The sequence below is a fragment of the Leuciscus leuciscus genome, assembly GCF_965113295.1.
Source record: "Leuciscus leuciscus genome assembly, chromosome: 8".
Lineage (NCBI taxonomy): Eukaryota > Metazoa > Chordata > Actinopteri > Cypriniformes > Leuciscidae > Leuciscus > Leuciscus leuciscus.
This window is the reverse complement of record NC_138732.1, coordinates 8,728,181-8,740,407: the sequence shown is the minus strand read 5'-3', so window position 1 is coordinate 8,740,407 and position 12,227 is coordinate 8,728,181. Positions and strand designations below refer to the sequence as shown.

The following is a 12,227-nucleotide window of genomic DNA, read 5'->3' as shown; positions in this document are numbered from 1 at the left end:
CACCGAGGCCCGAGGAAGATGGATTAAGTTATTATCGCCTTTCTGGCGGTGCAGTGTGAAAGACTCAGGGAAATCAATGGGCTCTTTGGAAAAGGAAAAGGCAACACATCTGATGTATAATAAAACCAGAAGACATCAGCTAATTTATGGACCTTCAAGATGTGTTTCTTCTGTTCTTAAGTAGCACATTTCAAAGCTTAAACTTTTTCTCGATATATATTATCTTTCAAAATCTGACTTTCAGAGTTCGCTAATTGCTTGATGAGTTTATGCTGGATATTACATTTTCTATAATATTAATGGAATAAACAGTGACTCAAGATGCTGACAAACAGGGTCTATGAAGAGGACTAACTCAATATCCATGACAAAGGTGTAAAGGCAGCAGACATAATTGGTGGACAAACTCAATTACCTGTAATTAAATTCTGGTGGTTGTTATAACCACTAGCATAGCCCTCAATGGTGGTTGAGAGGTAAAAAAGTTATTGGCTGAGAAAAGTCCTGCAGTATGTGCCACTGTAATGCCACACTGTGATATCTGATATTTGTAAGAATATGTGAGGTCAGAAAAGATAAACCTGCTTATGTATGGAATAACTGACTCTGGACTGTATTGTAAGTATTTAAATCATCTTTAATTATTAAATTAGCACTTAATTTTCAGCAATTCAGTGTTCCAGCGTCAATTATTTCTTAATAGCTCTGGCAGCTAATCAGAATCAAGAATTCAACATGCAGTGCTGGTATAAATCATTATTTCAAGAGCATTTTTATCTTGAACAAATTGTCCTCAAGTAAACCACCTGATACAGTGTAGTAACGTTCACAAACTCTTCAGTCTCACACATGACCTGCTTTTAAAGAATAACAGCACTCAAGACAATGATCCTGATATGAGCAAAGCATTTGCTTGTCTCAGTGTTTTAGGCTTTTATGTATGTGTTTAGATGACAAAATAGTGCTTGTAGTTGAAGATCAACACACGTTCTGTCTTTCTCTTTGTGCAATGAGACAGCTGCTTTATCACACGCTTACAAACAAAACCTTCTTAGAAAATAAGATGCTGGATAGATTTTTTGGTTACACTTGCATGTGTAACTGTCGTAGGCCAGTAAGAGCTGTGCATGTAAACCTCACTCCCCTGATCTCAAGAGGCGCACTCGCTACTGATGCTAGAGGCTACGGTCTTTAGCCTCCTTGTTGGAGCGCCCGCCTCCCATGCCGGAGACCCCGGTTTGAATACCACTCGGGGCGAGTTAAGTAGGACCGGTTACACGAGAAAAGCGAAGGTCGATTGAAAAAAAGTCTAAACATCCATAATCGCGTACTTCTTCCATAATATAATACAGTAGGTGAAAAACAGTGTGGGACAAAAGAAGTATGTCCGAATTCACATTTCTCCTTTTATAGAACCTTTTTGGCATAAAGGGTTCTATAAAATTGAGTGAAGAACCCTAGTGTTCTATATAGAACCCAACTGAAAAAAGCTTTAAGAGTGATGCTGCACTATTTGAGTTATCATTCATGTTTTTAGCATAAACAGCACATAGTGAATTTCATAGTCGAAGCAAATTAAGATGTAATGTCTCTTTTTCCTTCTGATGAACCATGGAAATAATACACCTGCCAATAGGCCCTCAATAATATACGAGTCTGCATTCCCACACATAATTATGACCGCCGCTAGCGTAGCTAGCAAAAGCGGTCATATAGGGATTGTCAAAGTTTTTTTTTTTTTTTTTTTGTCATCTACTGAATTTTTCGTCAACGATACCAGGGACACCGAAACACCGGGGAACATGAAATTTGGTGGGCATGTAGCCCCACTAGACTTTTACGGAAAAATTTCGTTTGGTCCCCGGGGGCCACTCCCCCCCCCCCCCCCCCCCCGCCCCCCGCGCTGGGCCCCCCCAAACCCAAAAAATGCAGTTTTTCCTAAATAACTACCTGAACCGTGGCACCGAGGATGAAGAAATTTTTATGGTATGTTGGTCTTAAGGGCCCACATCAACCTAGCCCATAATCACTCATTTGTGATTTGCGCCCCTCCCATAAAAAATGAAAATGCAATATTATTCTGCTTTAATCGCCCCTATCTTCAGTTGAGATGTTCAGAACTGCACCATATTTCATGTGTATGATTAACTTGACATCCTCTGGGGGTATGCTAAGTTTCGTAGAATTTCATCCATGGGGGGGTATAAAATAAATTCATTTATGTGCACATTTAGTGACTGTACACTCATCGGCCTGTAGATGGTGGTGTTGAGCGAAGGGTTGCTGGTTTAGGATGATACTGTCACACACACACATGCAGGAATACAAACAAACGCAAGCATGCACACACACTGACATCCACACGCACAGACACACACCCATACACACACATACAAATCCACATGCACAGACACACACACACAAACACACACGCGCACACACATGTACGCACGCATACATACACGCACAGACACACACACACACACAGACACACACATACACAAACACACACACACACACATACACACATATACATATATACATAAACACGCAATACAGCCAAATTGCTCCACGTCATTTATTTTTGTGGAAAGCCAGTGCAGGCCTGAGCGGCGGTCATATTTTGTACCGCCATGCGGTACATCTAGTCTTTTCTCAGGATGTGAGTGGTTATCAATGATGAACAAGCTCCAGGATAACATATTAGCTAGAAACAATACCTCTGGTGTTGGCTCATAATAAAAAAAACTGCCCGCTTGTTGCCCTCAATCTATTTGACCTCAAATTGACTATAATATGGTATTGAGGTATTGTTGCTATTTGCAAAATGCCAGAGCCCTGTTACTTTTAGTCTCTGTGTTTAATGGCAAGCATTGAAATTGTAATCGGTTAGAAGAACGCATTGCCGATGCACTTAGGTGCAAATCACGCAGGTCTGTTTTCTGAGGTAGGCCCAAATTATGCACATTAATAAGAATGAACAAGTGTTTCGTGGTGGGCAATTAGATTTGCAGCAGTGAGCTGCTTTATCTGGGCAGTTAAATGCCCATGGCGTTGTGCCCTCATAAGAGACCAGTATATGAGGCTGATGCAGCAATAAACACTTTAACCTTGGGAGACCTTCACTCATAGAGCGATCTGGAATAAAGACGTCTCTTTGACGCCCTCCACAGACAAACACAGAACTGCAGCTCATTACGTGAACAGTCAGAAGTGATGCGTGGAGAGGATGATGATGACACACCGGCCCTAGACAGAGCCTGGAATACAAAACATGCAATCACAGCAGGATTTTTCAAGTGCTTATAATCATTAGAGCCTGTGTTCAGATAGAGGACTCTTACTCCAGACTAATTTAGACTATGCTTGGAAGAAAGATTAAATGGCATGGATTGGATTGATCATCAAAATGACCCAACCATTTAACCTTAATCAAAGTTTAAAGGTCAAAAGTTTTCTTATACAATAGAAAGCCATTGTTTTAAATTGTAATAATATTTCACAATATTTTTTTTATTTTTTTTTCTGTATTTTTGATCAAATAAATGCAGTCTTGGTGAGCAATTAGAGACGTCTTTCAAAAACATTAAAAATAGTTATGTTTCCAAACTTTTGACCCGCACTGTATGTAAAGGACAAACTGAGATATGTCAAATATTGTGGTGATGATACTGAGGTAAAAAAAAAAATCATTTGAAATAAATAAAAAAAACACATAATAATAATAACAATATTGTTTATTGTATATAGATAATAATTGTAAAGAGAGTTACTTAATTAATTAAAAATAAAATAAACAAAATAATTTTATAAATTTACATGAAACAGCTCTGGTTTGCCCCACATCAAATTACAGGCTGTTTAGTTTAGTTTAGTTTAGTTTAGTTTAGTTTAGTTTAGTTTAGTTTAGTTTAGTTTAGTTTAGTTTAGTTTAGTTTAGTTTAGTCTGTTGAAGAGATTGTTGATAAAATTGTTTGTTAATTGCAAAATTGAGATTCAAGTTCAAATTCAGGTTCAAGCTGGGTCATGTACCAGTGCTGTTCCCTTTATTTCTTTTAAATTTCCTATATTCCTGTTTTTTTATTTTTTTATTTTATTATTAAGTGAGTCAACGGTGTTAATGTACTGCCTGGTTTCACTGAATCGCTCTGTAAAACATTTAATTATCAAATTAAGATTTGTGAATATGAAATTGTATCTTTTTATAATTTCAAAACAAACAGTTTGTCATCGTCTGTGGAATATCTGGTGACGGATGTTTTTGAAGCCGCTAGGTGTCGCTGTTTGTGTTCAGTTCAGATGAACTCAGAGCCGTAGAAGAAGACGTGTGTGTGTGTCGTTCCTGTGTCTTCAGCCTCTCTCTTTCCGCACAGCAATAGTAGCATTTGTCAATCATGTCTATTGAAATAGAGTCAGCAGAGTAAGTAAATAAAATTGTGTGTTTCAAAACATGACATGAATGCATAATTGTGTAATTTAAACGAGCACCATTTTTGCAGGCTGATTTTTGCACCGTTTAGGTGTTGGGTTGTTTCTCTGGCTAACTGTGTTAGCATTATGAGGAGATTAGGTTTTGCACAAAGTTTATATATTAGATAGTTTTTCTCTTTTATATTTTGGTATTTAAAGTATAGAAGCTCAGCCTGCTTAGTATTTTGTCCGGTTTTAGTAGCAAAAACAGCTCTAGATTTCTCTGCTTTTATTTAATTAGAAACAAACAGACTAAATGCAATACCTTTTGATTTTATGCAATTTTAGAAGAACAATTTAGTGTTATATTGTAGATATCATATGTGTATTTTTTTTGCAATATTACAATACAGTGATATGTTTATATATATAACATCTCTGTATTGTAATATTACAAAAAAATACACATATGATATATATTTATGTATGTGTTATGTTCTTAGACATTGGTGTTTTATTTATTTATGTTTTGGTGAAAAATTCCCTAATATATACACTCACTACTGTCTTTCAAAGTAACTCTTACTGAAATGCCTTCTTTTTGTCATGTTTCTCCAGCGTGATCCGTCTGATCATGCAGTACCTGAAGGAAAACAACTTGCATAAGACTTTAGTGACACTCCAGGAGGAGACGACAGTGTCCCTCAACACGGTGGACAGCATTGAGAGTTTTGTGGCCGATATCAATAGCGGTCACTGGGACACTGTACTTCAGGCTATACAGTCCCTCAAACTCCCTGACAAGACCCTCGTTGACCTTTACGAACAGGTGAGAGACAGAGAAAACAGGACTTTTATAAGTCAGTTTTATAAGTTTGGGACCTTGATTGATCAGTGAATTATTGGACACATCATAGGTGTTTTTTTTGGTCTTTTTACAGGTCGTTCTTGAGCTGATTGAGCTCCGAGAGTTGGGAGCTGCCAGATCTTTGTTGAGGCAGACGGACCCCATGATCATGCTCAAACAAACCCAACCCGAGCGATACATCCACCTGGAGAACCTTCTGGCTCGCTCATACTTTGACCCCAGAGAGGTGATGGATCTGAAACTATGCACTGAAAACACTATCATGAGCTGTTCGTGTGAACACACTTTGCTCTGAAACACGCAACAGAAAATATAATTATTTAATTAAATCACAGCCTTTTGCAATTTGTTAAAATCACTGTCATATCAAGATTTAGATTTTAGTTCCTTTGACAGATAAAAGCAGATAAAAACACAACATTAGAGAGCTTTTATATTATGATAATTGTAAAAATATTTTCAGTTCTTTATGAAACCGATGGGCCTCAGGCTTCTTCAGTACACTATAATATTGTCACTGTTGGGCGGAAACCTTGTATCTCCGTATTTCTATTTTTTTCATGAATCATTACTATTGGTCACCCTTTAGGTTTTTCTGTGGGTTTTTGCAAATATCTAACCAATGAAAAGTATTTAAAAGAGCTTGTGACCCACTGGATCCTCAAACTGTCGGTAAAACCTTATAATTCCACCCCGCCTCAATTGTGAATGAAGTGCCGCATACATTTTGGTCCGTTTTTGCTTTGCAATGCAAGACTAAATAAGTACAGCAATTTTTTTTACTCAAGAAGCACTAAATACAGACCCTTTCCAAAAAATGTGAATATCATGGAAAAGTTTCTTTATTTCCATAATTCCATTCAAAACGTTAAATGTTCCATAGATTATAGATTCAGGGCCCACAACTTAAACGATTTCAAGTATTTAGTTGTTTATTTGTACATAATTTGGGCTTCCAGCTCATAAAACCCACGAAAACAGGATTTCAAAAAAATTTGAATATTACATGAAATCACACAGTAATTACACAGTGATACCATGGTCATTGAACCAGGTTTGGTACAAATAAACAACTAAATACTTGAAATCGTTTAAGTTGTGGGCCCCTGAATCTATAATCTATGGAAGTTTAACGTTTTGAATGGAATTATGGAAATAAAGAAACTTTTCCATGTATAAAAAACAGTTTTGAACATACAAGGTTTCCACCTGACAGCAAGAATGGTCATCTCCATTCTGGATGATTTGTGACCTGCTATGTTTATTTGTAGGCCTATCCTGACGGCAGCAGTAAGGAGAAGCGTAGAGCAGCCATAGCTCAGGCTCTCGCTGGTGAGGTCAGTGTGGTACCGCCGTCACGTCTGATGGCTCTGCTTGGACAGGTGAGCAAAACTTCCCTTCATCGTGCATACACTGATCTAAGAATTACACTTAAAAGAACAGTTTATATTACTATATTTGATGGTAATTGTCTGTTTCTCTCTCTGAAGTCTCTGAAGTGGCAGCAGCATCAGGGTCTTCTGCCTCCTGGTATGACCATTGATTTGTTCAGAGGTAAAGCAGCTGTGAAGGATGTAGAGGAGGAGCGATTCCCCACACAGCTGGCCAGACACATCAAGGTACACTGACCAGCTTCTGTCCTCAACATGTACAAAAGATGAATTTGTCTCTCACCTTTTTTTTTATTTCTTTTTTTAGTTTGGTCAGAAGTCTCATGTTGAGTGTTCGCGCTTCTCTCCTGATGGCCAGTATCTGGTCACTGGATCTGTGGATGGATTTATTGAAGTATGGAACTTCACTACTGGAAAAATCAGAAAGGTCTGTGAATCTACCCTGAGACTTATTCATCTGCGTTTGTAATAACGGTTTATGTACATGTTTTTCATAATGGATCATGTGTCTCTGTTGGACAGGATCTGAAGTATCAGGCTCAGGATAACTTCATGATGATGGATGACGCAGTGCTGTGCATGTCTTTCAGTCGGGACACTGAGATGTTGGCCACAGGAGCCCAAGACGGCAAGATTAAGGTCTCATACACACTTTATTGAAATCGGACAAATAAATAAAACCATCATTATATGGTTAGTTCACCCAAAAATGAAGATTCTGTCATCAATTACTCACGCTCATGTCGTTTCAAACCCACAAGACTTTCAGTTTTCTTCAGAACACAAATGAAGATATTTGTAATGAAATCTGACAGATTTCTGTCCCTCTATTGAAAGTCTGTTCACCCAAAACTCTAACTGTTCAAAATATTCATAAAGAGATTGTAAAATAGATCCATATGAATCTAATGGTTATCCAAGTCGTCTTAAGAGACATGCTTGCTTGAGGCGAGACATTCTCGTGTTACGCAACACGTTTGAGCTTCCGCAAGAACCAATGAGGTTCATCTTGTGTTACGCAGCACGTTTGAGCTTCAGCTAGAACCAATGAGGTTCATTCTAGTTACGCAACACGTTTGAGCTTCCGCAAGAACCAATGAGGTTCATTCTAGTTACGCAACACGTTTGAGTTTCCGCAAGAACCAATGAGGTTCATTCTAGTTACGCAACACGTTTGAGCTTCCGCAAGAACCAATGAGGTTCATTCTAGTTACGCAACACGTTTGAGCTTCCGCAAGAACCAATGAGGTTCATTCTAGTTACGCAACACGTTTGAGTTTCCGCAAGAACCAATGAGGTTCATTCTAGTTACGCAACACGTTTGAGCTTCCGCAAGAACCAATGAGGTTCATTCTAGTTTCGCAACACGTTTGAGCTTCCGCAAGAACCAATGAGGTTCATTCTAGTTACGCAACACGTTTGAGCTTCCGCAAGAACCAATGAGGTTCATTCTAGTTACGCAACACGTTTGAGTTTCCGCAAGAACCAATGAGGTTCATTCTTGTTACGTAACACGTTTGAGCTTCCGCAAGAACCAATGAGGTTCATCTTGTGTTACGCAGCACGTTTGAGCTTCAGCTAGAACCAATGAGGTTCATTCTAGTTACGCAACACGTTTGAGCTTCCGCAAGAACCAATGAGGTTCATTCTAGTTACGCAACACGTTTGAGCTTCCGCAAGAACCAATGAGGTTCATTCTAGTTACGCAACACGTTTGAGCTTCCGCAAGAACCAATGAGGTTCATTCTAGTTACGCAACACGTTTGAGCTTCCGCAAGAACCAATGAGGTTCATTCTAGTTACGCAACACGTTTGAGTTTCCGCAAGAACCAATGAGGTTCATTCTAGTTACGCAACACGTTTGAGTTTCCGCAAGAACCAATGAGGTTCATTCTAGTTTCGCAACACGTTTGAGTTTCCGCAAGAACCAATGAGGTTCATTCTAGTTACGCAACACGTTTGAGCTTCCGCAAGAACCAATGAGGTTCATTCTAGTTACGCAACACGTTTGAGCTTCCGCAAGAACCAATGAGGTTCATTCTAGTTTCGCAACACGTTTGAGTTTCCGCAAGAACCAATGAGGTTCATTCTAGTTTCGCAACACGTTTGAGCTTCCGCAAGAACCAATGAGGTTCATTCTAGTTACACAACACGTTTGAGCTTCCGCAAGAACCAATGAGGTTCATTCTAGTTACGCAACACGTTTGAGCTTCCGCAAGAACCAATGAGGTTCATTCTAGTTACGCAACACGTTTGAGCTTCCGCAAGAACCAATGAGGTTCATTCTAGTTTCGCAACACGTTTGAGTTTCCGCAAGAACCAATGAGGTTCATTCTAGTTTCGCAACACGTTTGAGTTTCCGCAAGAACCAATGAGGTTCATTCTAGTTTCGCAACACGTTTGAGTTTCCGCAAGAACCAATGAGGTTCATTCTAGTTACGCAACACGTTTGAGCTTCCGCAAGAACCAATGAGGTTCATTCTAGTTTCGCAACACGTTTGAGTTTCCGCAAGAACCAATGAGGTTCATTCTAGTTTCGCAACACGTTTGAGCTTCCGCAAGAACCAATGAGGTTCATTCTAGTTACACAACACGTTTGAGCTTCCGCAAGAACCAATGAGGTTCATTCTAGTTACGCAACACGTTTGAGTTTCCGCAAGAACCAATGAGGTTCATTCTAGTTACGCAACACGTTTGAGTTTCCGCAAGAACCAATGAGGTTCATTCTAGTTACGCAACACGTTTGAGCTTCAGCTAGAACCAATGAGGTTCATTCTAGTTACGCAACACGTTTGAGTTTCCGCAAGAACCAATGAGGTTCATTCTAGTTACGCAACACGTTTGAGTTTCCGCAAGAACCAATGAGGTTCATTCTAGTTACGCAACACGTTTGAGCTTCCGCAAGAACCAATGAAGTTCATTCTAGTTACGCAACACGTTTGAGTTTCCGCAAGAACCAATGAGGTTCATTCTAGTTACGCAACACGTTTGAGTTTCCGCAAGAACCAATGAGGTTCATTCTAGTTACGCAACACGTTTGAGCTTCCGCAAGAACCAATGAAGTTCATTCTAGTTACGCAACACGTTTGAGTTTCCGCAAGAACCAATGAGGTTCATTCTAGTTACGCAACACGTTTGAGTTTCCGCAAGAACCAATGAGGTTCATTCTAGTTACGCAACACGTTTGAGTTTCCGCAAGAACCAATGAGGTTCATTCTAGTTACGCAACACGTTTGAGCTTCCGCAAGAACCAATGAAGTTCATTCTAGTTACGCAACAGGTTTGAGCTTCCGCAAGAACCAATGAGGTTCATTCTAGTTACGCAACACGTTTGAGTTTCCGCAAGAACCAATGAAGTTCATTCTAGTTACGCAGCACGTTTGAGCTTCCGCAAGAACCAATGAAGTTTATTCTTGTGTTACGCAACACGTTTGAGCTTCCGCAAGAACCAATGAGGTTCATTCTAGTTACGCAACACGTTTGAGCTTCCGCAAGAACCCATTCTGAGCAGGATGAAAATGTAATTTGTTTTTACAGTAGGAAGGCTGATGTATTGATTATTTTGCTGTTTGTCCAGGTATGGAAGATACAGAGCGGTCAGTGTCTGCGGCGGTTTGAGCGCGCTCACAGTAAAGGCGTCACCTGTCTCAGCTTCAGTAAAGACAGCACTCAGATTCTCTCCGCGTCCTTCGACCAGACTATCAGGTGAGCATCTATTATCACTGTCCTCAGCTTTCACAAAAACTACAGCAAAATTAACTTGCGTTTGTTTCTGAATAGGATTCATGGGTTAAAATCAGGCAAGTCTTTGAAGGAGTTCAGAGGTCATACTTCATTTGTGAATGAAGCCACACTTACTCCTGACGGACATCACGTCATTAGCGCCTCATCTGATGGAACTGTGAAGGTAATGTTGTTGAAATTATTACCTAGTTAGTCAAGTCTTTTCTCAAATCTCTCAAGTAAAGGTGAATATCTAACTTCTGGCTTTGTATTTCCTCTCTCCCAGATCTGGAACGTGAAGACCTCAGAATGCACCAGCACATTTAAGTCTCTAGGCACCTCTGCGGGAACAGACATCACTGTTAACAATGTCATCCAGCTCCCCAAAAACCCAGAGCATTTTGTTGTGTGTAACCGATCCAACACTGTTGTCATCATGAACATGCAAGGCCAGGTGAGGATGTCAAGACTCATGAATGCTAATGAAAGAGATGACAGAATGGAAATTATGTGTCCGTCTGCGCATTATGAATCTCTGAGAACTCTCCTTATGTTTTTTCCTGTTGCAGATTGTGAGGAGTTTCAGCTCTGGTAAGAGAGAGGGAGGTGATTTTGTGTGCTGTACTCTGTCTCCACGTGGCGAGTGGATCTACTGTGTCGGAGAGGACTTTGTGCTTTACTGTTTCAGCACAGTCACAGGCAAACTAGAGAGAACCTTGACCGTAAGCCCTCTTTCAGTCCATCTTTCTCTTCATTCATTCATAAAAATAAAGTAATAATATAGTATGTATAATAGTATATTAGTATTGTTTTAAAATATTTATTTAAAATCTTTTTTTCATTTTTATCTTCCATCCCCAAAAAATAATAATTTAAAAAAGTATAATTTTTTTTTTAATATATATATAATTTTTTTTTTATATTTAAAAAAAATTATACAAAAAAATCAAATTGAACATGCACAAAAGGATTTGTAGATGCTGATCATTTGATCTGTGTCTTGACAGGTTCATGAGAAGGATGTTATTGGCATTGCCCACCACCCACACCAGAATTTAATCTCCACATACAGTGAGGATGGGCTCCTCAAACTCTGGAAGCCATAACAACAGATGTGGCATCGATATGCGGATCCTGATTGGATGGGGCGGGAGAATACAATTAGAATACGTTGCCTATTTTTAACCCTTTTTGTGTATATACCTGTTTTTTTTAAGTGCAGTGGATAACTTTTTCATTTTTTTCTACAGTGTCAGATTTGGCTAATGGATTAATCTGTAATTTATAGTAACACGTTTTTTTGATCCAACAATAGATCATTTTTTCAATTGTTTTTTCTTGTCATTTTTTTTTCTCTGTCCATTAAAACATTTGACTGCAAGTAGTTGTATCTGTTGACTTGAAAAGCTAGAGATGTAGATTGTTTAAAACAATTGCCTAACCAATATTTGTGATTAATCTCAAGTGACATTAAAATTTGTAATCATAAAAAATATTTTCATGTTGAAATACACAAAGACAGCAATTTAAATATTTGATATTTTTAATCAAATTTGTTGAATGTTTATCTAAGTGCCAATATCATTGATTGCAATACTGAGGTATAAAATGAGCAATTATAGCCATTCAACATTACAGGAAAATTATAAGCCAGGCCTATATATTAATTGCAGAAATTAAATTATTCTTCAGATTAATGCAAACTAATCAAATTTATTTTAACTTGACAAAAGTAACATTGGTTAGTTTAGGTTAGATTATGGGTCTTAATAACAAGAAATTAAAATAAGAGATTTGTATTAATGATAAAAAAAAATTTTGCACCGATTCTTATA

The 12,227-nt window shown here is 38.5% G+C and overlaps 1 protein-coding gene across 2 annotated transcripts; it reads left to right on the top strand.

Moving 5' to 3' along the window:
• The first annotated feature begins 4,302 nt into the window (after positions 1 to 4,302).
• smu1a (SMU1 DNA replication regulator and spliceosomal factor a) lies at positions 4,303 to 11,773 on the top strand. Of its 2 annotated transcripts, XM_082177581.1 has the most exons (12): positions 4,303 to 4,420; positions 5,029 to 5,239; positions 5,352 to 5,504; positions 6,550 to 6,660; positions 6,769 to 6,897; positions 6,977 to 7,096; positions 7,192 to 7,308; positions 10,247 to 10,374; positions 10,450 to 10,576; positions 10,679 to 10,846; positions 10,962 to 11,114; positions 11,400 to 11,773. In XM_082177581.1, the coding sequence occupies exons 1-12, from the start codon at positions 4,395 to 4,397 to the stop codon at positions 11,496 to 11,498; spliced, it is 1,542 nt and encodes a 513-aa protein (XP_082033707.1). In that variant the 5' UTR covers positions 4,303 to 4,394; the 3' UTR covers positions 11,499 to 11,773. The 2 variants fall into 2 exon arrangements, with proteins under 2 accessions (XP_082033707.1, XP_082033706.1); XM_082177580.1 differs by having other exon boundaries at positions 6,550 to 6,897.
• Positions 11,774 to 12,227: the final 454 nt, after the last annotated feature.

Excerpts from the sequence above, each read along its gene's own strand:
- smu1a (XM_082177580.1), top strand. The coding sequence starts at position 4,395 with ATGTCTATTGAAATAGAGTCAGCAGA. Across the intron at positions 6,898-6,976 it reads AGCTGGCCAGACACATCAAG|TTTGGTCAGAAGTCTCATGT; the intron begins GTACACTGACCA and ends TTCTTTTTTTAG. Across the intron at positions 7,097-7,191 it reads CTACTGGAAAAATCAGAAAG|GATCTGAAGTATCAGGCTCA; the intron begins GTCTGTGAATCT and ends TCTGTTGGACAG.